We start from the raw sequence: 9716 nt of genomic DNA on the forward strand, positions 1-9716 counted from the left end.
GTAGAAAAAGAGCTCAACAACTTTACCTGGGAGTGGATACTTTATATCTGGCCTAAGAAAACTTTAAAAGAAGACTCAAATAAATCAAATTGATCCACAAATAACTGCCCACAAAGAAAATTCAGTCCTCTTTAAAAGAAATCAACAAAATCAAGACACTCAGTAAGTCACAATATCCAGCAACCAATAAAGATTACAAGAAATATTTTTTAAGAAACAAAAATGTGAGCCATAACCAGAATTTTAAAAAAATCAATCAATAAAAAAACGTGTGAAAAAAAAAAAAAAAAAAAAAAAAAAAAAAGGGGAAAAAAAAAAAAAAAAAAAAAAAAAAAGAAGTAAACCAGAACAAAGATAGAACTGTAGGAAACACTCAGTCAAGGTGTAAAAAACACAAAGATAAAGGTTCAGCAAGTTACTGAAAAGGAATCCTATAAGATTTAGAAGAGGGCAGGCATTGTGGCTCATGCCTGTAATCCCAGCACTTTGGGAGGCAAAGGCAAGAGGATGATTGAAGGCCAGAAGTTCAAGACCAGCCTAGGCAACATAGTGACACCCCATCACTACAAAAAAATTTAAAAATCAGCCTGGTGTAGTGGCACACGCCTATAGTCCCAGCTACTGAGGAGGCTGAGGTTGAGGCTGCAGTGAACCATGATCATGCCACTGCACTCCAGCCTAGGCGACAGAGTTAGAACCTGTCTAAAAAGAAGAAAAAAGATGTGAGAAGAATCAGAAGAGTGACGATGTGTTATGGAAGTCATGAAGTCATGTAAGGAGAAATTTTCAAAAAAGAGAAAGTGGTCAACAAGGAGATCAAGTAAGACAGAAACTCAAAAGTGTTCACTGGATTTGGTAAGAAGATACCTACTAAGCCTGGCCACGCAGTTCCAGTTGAGACATAGGGTAAGAAGTTGGATTGCTGAGGGTTTCTGGAGTGAATGGGATATGAGGAAGGAGAGATAACAGCCATTTTCAAGGTACAATTGACTCTGCCCAGGGTGGGCAAGTATGTGTATGTTTTACCTTAGAAAATACTTTTCTTCAACTACTCTACCACATTTTTTAGCAGTGTCTCCTTTCTCTTCCAGTCACATTTCTTTGTAACACATAAAGTACTCCCAGTAAGAATTATCAAAGTAAAATTGTTACCAAAAAAGGCATTCAGCAGCTTCTGAACCTGAATATTGCTGCCCACAGTGCGGTACAACCCTTCTGTCTTGATCCCTAGTGGAGGAAAAAATCAGGTTAATTTCACTCGTATAGCTAGAGTTGTCATCTCCCCCTGGTACACTAGAGGCAATTCAGATAGGAAGGGGTCACACTACATACTCCAAGTTCTCCAGCCTTCCCTGTAACAGGGGAATAGTCCTAAAGCATCTCTCCAAATTATCCATCCTTTCATTTGGAGTATACCAAGCCTGCTCATTAATCTGAAGAGAAGAAAACAAACTCTATAGTAAATAGAAGCATGTGCTTAGTTTGGGCAGCAGCAGAAAGCTGAGAATGGTGCTGCCATCTTAGAAATAAGTTCATTTAATTGAAAAAGAAGGAAGGATCAGCTCTCAAGTTGCTTCTAAGCAGTGACACAAAGCAGGAGAGGGCTGGAGTAAGGCAGCTGTGAAACAAAAGGCCATTTCCTGCACCAAGAAGGACTAAAAAAACATTTTAAAGAACAAAGAGACTTGATTCATATACTACACTTGTCCACAGTCTAAATATCCTCAGAAGGAAACCAGAGAGTATCAGCAACCAGAAAGAATGCTGATTCCACATCTCCCTGAGTTTAGTTCTGCCCCATCAATTTTATACCAGTATGTATTGTGGCAGAAATTGAACTCTTGATTATTTAGGATAGAACCATCATGACACTGCTTAAGGAGTGTCAGGTACTATTTGAGAATACTTTATAAACTTATAAGCTCTTTAAAAGCAGGAATCCACACATTATCCAAATATGCTTACATACCACTAGTTTAGAATTTTCTGAAATTTTCTAGCTTGTATCTACTACACAAGCTTTGTAAACAGTCTTCATTCCTAAAATGCTACCTCAGAGAAATTGCCCAGGATAAAATCAGAGTGACCAGATTCAGACAATGCCAAGGCTGTGGTTCAGATCTTACCTTTGGTCTCAATAATATTGATGCACTTCCTGACAAACTTGAAGCCCACTTCATTTAGCTCCACTGTTTCAAGCAAAGGAAAACAGTTAGTGCCTGCTGCAACAGGTGTCACCTATTAAACATTTAATGACTATGCAAAGGGACTGCATTGAGAGAGCTAAGGGTTTTTGGTTGCTCATTTCCAATCACCCTTAAATGGAAAGATTCGTTTATTCAGGGAAGGTTGAGCTTTTTAACTCTTATAACACAAAATACTTCTATTTAGCTCTTTGCATTGTCTGTTTTCGGCATGAGCAAAGTCATATGTGAAATGTTAGCCTAAAAATACACACAATTTCTATCATGCTTCCAGATCAGGAAGGATGTTTCTCTACCCACGATGTAAGCTAACACAAAGTGTCTACCTTAGTTCAATTACCAGACACATTTAAAAAATATATGGCTGAATTTTATTTCACACAAAGGCATCCATACTCAGACTTGCATTAATAGTACACATCATTAATGATGGTATTTACTATGAATAGGACAGGTGGCAGTTTATAATGCTAGTAGACCAAAAATTTGAGTGACTCACTTTCTTGCTGTTTTGTTATAGGGCTGTGGTAGATCTACAAAAGAAGATAAATAGAAAGATCCATGGCTATTGTCAATCAATATAGGAAAACAGAGAACATAATATTAAATCTCTTTCCCCAGATAGGCATTAAAAAATGATTAGAAACTCCAGGATGTCAACAAGATAGGCAAGTGGGCTAAACATAACCATTTTGCCAAGATTGCTAGAAAATACTTGAACAGGCCAGGCATGGTGGCTCAGGCCTGTAATCCCAGAAATTTGGGAGGCCACGGCAGGCAGATCACTTGAGGTCAGGAGTTTAAGACTAGTCTGGTGAACATCATGAAACCTCATCTCTACAAAAATCCAAAAATTTGCCAGGCATGGTGGCATGCACCCGTAATCCCAACTGTTCAGGAGGCTGAGTCAGGAGAATCTCTTGAACCCAGGAGGTGGAGGCTGCAGTGAGCTGAGATCACACCACTGTACTTCAACCTGGGCAACAGAGTGAGACTCCATCTCAAAAAAAAGAAAAAAGAAAATACTTGAACAATCACTGAAAACTACACTGAATTTCACACAGTTCACCGTAGCTAAAGTTGTAGCCAATCCATCTTAGATATTTCCTTATGTAATGCCTGGGGCATTTTTATAATAAAGCAAGAGACCAGGAAAGTGTTTTCCTCATGGCTATGTACCTGTCTGATGGACATTATAAAATTCAAATGTTCCTAATACCAATCTCCCACCCTCAAAGACTAGTTGATGAATGCTTCTCTGTGGAAAGGCAAATGTCCATCTGAAAGAGATCCATGAATACACCAAGATTTGTCTGTGTTATCTTGGAGTATGCACTGTGATAGCTTTGTGAGAGACCAGAAAGGAGACTGTTGACTCTTGAAGTCTAGTCCTGGCTCTACCTCTACCTCTTAGGAAATTTGGGCATGCCCTTTCCATTCTCCAGACCTCAAAATTTATATCAGTAAAGTGATCAGGGTTGGAGTAGACATTCCTTCAAGCCCTGATCTTCTTTGACAGTTTAGGCAAAGGCATGGACGAGATATGTAAGACTAGTGAACTGGAGTGTTTAGTAAAGGAGCAACAACATTAGTAATGTGAGGCTGCAGGAAATGAGCCCTCTATATGCCATCTGTTAAGAGTCTGTTTGAACAGCCTGTCCTTAAAATAAGTTCTGTATATGTGTGTATGCCCACAGATATTTCAGTAGGAGATATTTCTGTGCCAGCCAGCCTTTGCTGCTACTTTTCTAAACAAGGGATTTGTGGGAAAATCTGCCATGATCTAGTTGGTATGGATCCACATTCAGTGGGCCCATGTGCTCACATCATTCTCCACAAAAAGCCATCTGCATCCTTTGATTTTTGAAAACCTAAAGGGAGAGCAAACTTAAGAGAGGGAATAGAAAGATAAATGCCTTGCTGAGCTTCCTAGCATCTGCCTACAGAAACGTCACAAGCATGAAAGAGTTCAGCAGCAGGTTTCTGGGAGGTGACAGAAGGAAGACAGTGCTGGAATATTTTCTGGATGGCAGTCTTCAGAATGCCAAGTCTCTCCTGCTACCTTCCAGTTTACTATAAGTGTAATCTGGGATCTAGTTACCCCTCTAAATTCTCCAGGATACTGAGGACGCATAGAAAGAAAAACCTAGAATGCATTTTCTCTCCTAGCCAGTTTTCACTTGAATAAAGCAAGGAAATAAGACTGTATCTGAACACTGCTGGATCTTTGGAGTTTTGTATCCCATCATTCAGACCGGCTAGCACATTGTGGTTTACAAGATGACTTCCATCTGGTTTTTCTAAGCAACCCTGTGAGATAGGTAGAAAGAAATTATTAAAGCCGTTTTACTGAGGAGAAGAAAACTGAATCTCAGAGAGGTGAAATGATTTGCCCAGGGTCACATAACCATTTAATTGCAGAACTAGTACCTATATCCAAGCTTTTGGAATTCCAACACCAGGAAGCTGATATTATTTCATATGCCACTAAGAAACCAGAATGTTTTTCAATTACTTCCAACTGTTCCTATTGGTCGCTTGACGATAATCAGTAACGCTTTCAAGGGATTGCTTGTCCTCCTGCATAACGGTGTTCTAAATGGAACAGTACATCTTGTGATACAGGATGGCAATGCCATCTCTGCTACCAGCTGTACCCTTGAAGAGAATAGCTGAGTTGGTGGTATAAGGGTGAGGCAGAGAAATCATTCTGAATAAATATTTAATAAGTGCTTATTTATAACTATGGCAATTATTTTTCATATTAATTAACACATATTGATTTCATAACCTGAAAATGGCTTAATTCTTTCTGAAAATAGCTTATGGGCATAGCTACATAGTCTAACACTAGAGCAGGGAGCTGAGAGATCTGCATTCTAAGCCCAGTTTTGATGTCTTCTCTGAGGGTGGTCTCAGAAAAGTCCCTCAACCTTTCTGGAACTCCAGTTGCCTTACCTGCTAAGAGATGCGGAAACAATTCCTTTACAGCTCTAAAACTGAGACTAAACAATCCATTACCATTTAATTGTCTGAGACCCACTGATAACACTAGAGGGCACTCATACACTGGCATAAGCTGGGGAGGCTTCCCCAGTGTCAGGTAACTTACAGGTTCTTTCCCATCCATGGCTTCCATCCATAGCCTTCTGTTAGCTTCTGAAAGGGCCTGCAGAGTGATGGTTCCTGGCCTGAGGGGAAAATGATAAGTATAAAGCAGAAAATTCATCTGAGAGAATGGAGTCCTGTGATCTAGGGTCCCTCTCTGCCCTGGAGGTTGCCACACTGAACAAGCACAGGCCTACAGAATACTCGTTTTTCAAAATCTCTTTTACTCAAGAAAACAACAGGCAATTTAGAGAACAGTAACTTTGGGAACCATGGAGGTGGGGGTGGTATCTTGGTGGCCTTGTGCCAGGATCATGCAAGAAATAGGAAGGTAAATATCAAGATGCCTCCATAATGCACACCTAAATTGGGCCCATTGTGCTTGAACCAAATAAAGGCTCTGTTGGAAGCCAGCCACTTTGTCTGAGTTCTAGGAATGAGCATGTACATCACAGGCACATTCATCTGTCAGTAAAATAGCTTTGCTTCTTCTAGCACCTGCGATGTCCAAGAAACATTTTGAGTTGGAATAAATTCAACAACATGAGTACTGGCTAAGACACAGGGAGGAGGCGTTTTGGCTAACAAGCAATTTTATGACTAATAAAAAAACCTAATATTTACTGAATGCTTACTTGGTGACAAATTTTGTTCCAAGTAAACTATGTATATTAACTCAATTAATATACACAATAAGGCAGTTATAGTAATCATCTCTACTTCACAGAAGGGGAAACTGAGGCACGGAGTAATTATCCAAGGTCATGTAGCAGGGAACTACTAGAGACAGGACTTAAATCCAGAAAGTCTGGTCCAGCAGCCATATTCTTCACTACAACAATACAAGGCCTCTTCTGCCTGGCACACGGCTTCAAACCCTGTTTTATTCATTCATTTGCAGGCTACCTGCTGTGGTCTGAATACTCCCCAAACTTCATAGGTTGAAACTTAACTACCAATGTGATGATATTAAGAAATGGGACCTTCAGGAGGTGAGTGAGTGATAAGGGTAGAACCTCATGAATGGGATTAGGGTCCTTTTACAAAAACTTGAAAGAGTGGGTTCACTCCCTTCCGTCTCTTCTGACATACGAGGACACAGTGTTGGTGCTCTCTGGAGGGCACTGCAACAGGATGCCATCTTGGAAACAGAGACCAGGTCCTCACCAGACACTGAAACTGCTTGGACTTCCAGCTTCTAGAAATGTGACAAATGAATTTCTGTCGTTGATATATTACTGAGTCTCAGGTATTTTGTCATAACATCTCAAATGGACTAAGACACGACTAACTACCCAGAGGTATCCTAAGTTGTTATGTTCTTTATGATCTTTTTAGATCTTTGTGACTCAACTGGAATTTTGAGATTAACCACACTTTATGCAAGGTATAAAGTCTCCTTGCTTTCTCTTGGCTACCTGAGCCATCAGGAAAACATTTTTCCTTCCATAAATTATATGATAAGATGAGACCTCTCCTAGCATCATAGAATGATAAAAGCAATGCCAAGAGAGTTCAGCCACCCTGGATAAGTAACTAGGCCTCTCTAGACCTCGGTTTCTTTATCTGAAAGGGTGCTGGAACACAGGAGCTGGGAGGTCCTTTCCATTACTGATATCGTAGGAATCCTGTTCTACCTGCTGGAATCATGGGGCTCCTGTCCTACCATCTCTTACTTCATTAAAGCACCTCTTAATGACAGTCTTGTGATTACTGGCAACAATATATACTTCCACAGCCACCTTGAATGGGGTCATCCATTGTTAACACAGAAATGATAGAGATTCACAAACCAAAATTCAAATAACATCACCTCCTTCATGTGACTGTGGTGACAACTAAAGGAAATTATACACTTAAATGGTTGATAACAGTCCTGTCACAAAGGAGGTACTTGGCAAATGTTAGCAATTGTTTTATTTTATCACAATTATTTTGTTGCTATTGTTACTAAAACATTTCAAGCTCTGCCTTGCTATGAGCCTGTCATTTTAAATACTGCTAAGAGCCTAAATTTAGAACCAGATGCAGTGATTCACACCTGTAATATGAGCACTTTGGGAGGCCGACAGGGTAGAATCACTGCAAGCCAGGAGTTGAAGACCAGCCTGGGCAACATAGCAAGCCCCCACAGCTACAAAAAATAAAAAATTAGCCAGATGTGGTGGTACACACCTGTCAGTCCCAGCTACTCAGGAGGCTCAGGCAAGAGGATCACTTGAACCTGTGCCAATACAAACCAACCTGGGCAACAGAGTAAGACCCTCTCTCTAAAAAACTAAAAGTTAAAAAAATAAAAAATCTTATCCTCTCTTCCTGACATAGAAAAAGGTGACTCAAAGAGCCCTTTGCTCTGTGCTCCAGGGAATGTGAGTACAGCTGCCTGATGCCTGCTAGAAAGCCTGACTCTCTTCCTTATATCAGATTGACTAGCCAGAAAAGCAGATGTCATGTCACTCAAAAGATTCCACATGCAGAGAGGGGCCTCAGCACCTGTTTATTATTATATTTAATGCTCTATTTTGCAGTTTGTTTCTTCTGCTTACAATAGACAATAGAACAAAATTAAAAACAGCATGGAGCCAGGCACAGTGGCTTATGCCTATAATCCCAGCACTTTGGGAGGCCGAGGCAGGTAGATGTCTTGAGGCCAGTTCAGGTCGAGCCTGGCCAACATGGTGAAACCCCATTTCTATTAAAAATACAAAAATTAGCTGGACATGGTGGCACATGCCTGTAGTCCCAGCTACTTGGGAGGCTGAGGCAGGAGACTCGTTTGAGCCTGGGAGGTGGAGGTTGTGTACCACTGCACTCCAGCCTGGGCAAGAGAGAGAGATACCATCTCAAAACAAACAAAACAAACAAAAAGAAACCAGCATGGGCTTTGCAGACCGGAGACCTACAGGCTAGGGTTTGAGCTCAGCCTCACCACTTACTACGTGACTTTAGTTGGGCAAGTCAGTTAAATGTATGTGGGTCTCAGTTTCCTCACTGGTAAAATGGGGGGTAGATTAAATGAGGGAATGTTTTGTAAAGTGCACAGTATATAATAACTAAAAGTGTAGATGCATCAAAACTTTAATCCCTGGGTTCTAGTGTCAAAATTCTTCAGCATTCTGGGATAAGAAAAAAACACACTTAAGAATAAACATCAAATTTAGTACTTATCATGAGCCATGCATAGCACCAGGTACAAGAAACATAAATTGATCCTAGCCCCTAACCACGGGGACAAACTGTTTGCAACTGCTTGAGTTGGGGATATTATTTGCATAAAAGGGAAGCCACAGCCAACAGTAATTTTCCTCTTCCTACTGGAACTGAGGCTATCAGGAAAATGAGTGACAATCTCGTGGTTACTGGCAACAATATATATTTGCAGAGCCATCTCAACTGGGATCATCCATTTTTATCAAAGAAATGATATAGATTCACAAATCGAAATTGTGAGGGTCAAATGATAATCTCTCAATTTTGAAATAAGGAAACAAGCTAAGTCCTTTATTCCCTGATTTTTTAAAAATGCCCTCATCATTTAGTCTGTTATGATCCCAGTCACTGCTAGTTTTGTTCACGTGACATTGTAATTCACCATTCAAGTTCCTTTCTAGCAATCTGATCATTTTGCAAAATTCTATTCTATTACTAAGTATCTAACACATAGAAATAAAAGGTTGAGATAAAATCTAGAAACAGATTTATTCTGTTTATTTTGGCACAACCACCCAACTATAAAGCATGTCTTTCTCCACAATAATGCCAAATGCACTCATTTGACATTTTAATGGTTAAAATTCTCCTCTCCTCTGATAAAACTGCTCAGGTTCAAGTAAAAAAAGAAGGCACTGGGGAGAAACAAACACAACGAAGTCCAAAATGTGCAAGACTTAGCTCTAAGATCTGAAAGGTGATAATCACACTATTTCCAGTTCATATGAGTACCTGTAAAGTAGGGAAGGTCTGCATCATTTTTGCACCAAATGGGGGGAAATAACTTTCTAATACACCATGACCCTCTACCCCATCTTCCCTCCCTCAAAAATGTGTGCCAATTCATTTGTTCTTTTATGTGATATTAGGAGATTTAACAAAGAATGAGCTTTGTTATCCTTTCCTTCTTGCAGGATCACCAAATGTTGACCTTTTGCACATATGTTAGCAAATTAAATCCCAGGAGAGACTTTTTCTTCCTAGAGCAAGTGAGGCAAAGCTGACAGAAGCTTGCACAGAGAAAAGCAGCACTGGGCCAGGTCTAGCAGGGATCCCTGGGAAGGGCAGTCAGAAGAGCTGGCTTGAATAGACTCACAACAAAGTCCTGAATAGACTTACTCATTGTCATCAATGTGGGATGATGGAAGAAAATAAAAGACCTACCCAGGCTAAGCATCTGGCACATGGGGACAT

The 9716-nt window shown here is 40.2% G+C and overlaps 1 protein-coding gene across 1 annotated transcript in view; it reads right to left on the reverse strand.

Moving 5' to 3' along the window:
- Positions 1-1048: 1048 nt before the first annotated feature.
- Positions 1049-9716, reverse strand: part of LOC108517896 (oligophrenin-1-like) — a 14156-nt gene continuing 5488 nt past the window's right edge. The window contains exons 3-6 of the mRNA XM_017855993.1: positions 5317-5505; positions 2704-2737; positions 2127-2189; positions 1049-1227 (exon numbers count right to left, since the gene is read on the reverse strand). Of these exons, the coding sequence (XP_017711482.1) occupies positions 1049-1227; positions 2127-2189; positions 2704-2737; positions 5317-5505 (465 nt within the window). The remainder of the gene's footprint in view (positions 1228-2126; positions 2190-2703; positions 2738-5316; positions 5506-9716) is intronic.

The sequence above is a fragment of the Rhinopithecus bieti genome, unplaced genomic scaffold (genome assembly GCF_001698545.2).
Source record: "Rhinopithecus bieti isolate Rb0 unplaced genomic scaffold, ASM169854v2 scaffold_42779, whole genome shotgun sequence".
Lineage (NCBI taxonomy): Eukaryota > Metazoa > Chordata > Mammalia > Primates > Cercopithecidae > Rhinopithecus > Rhinopithecus bieti.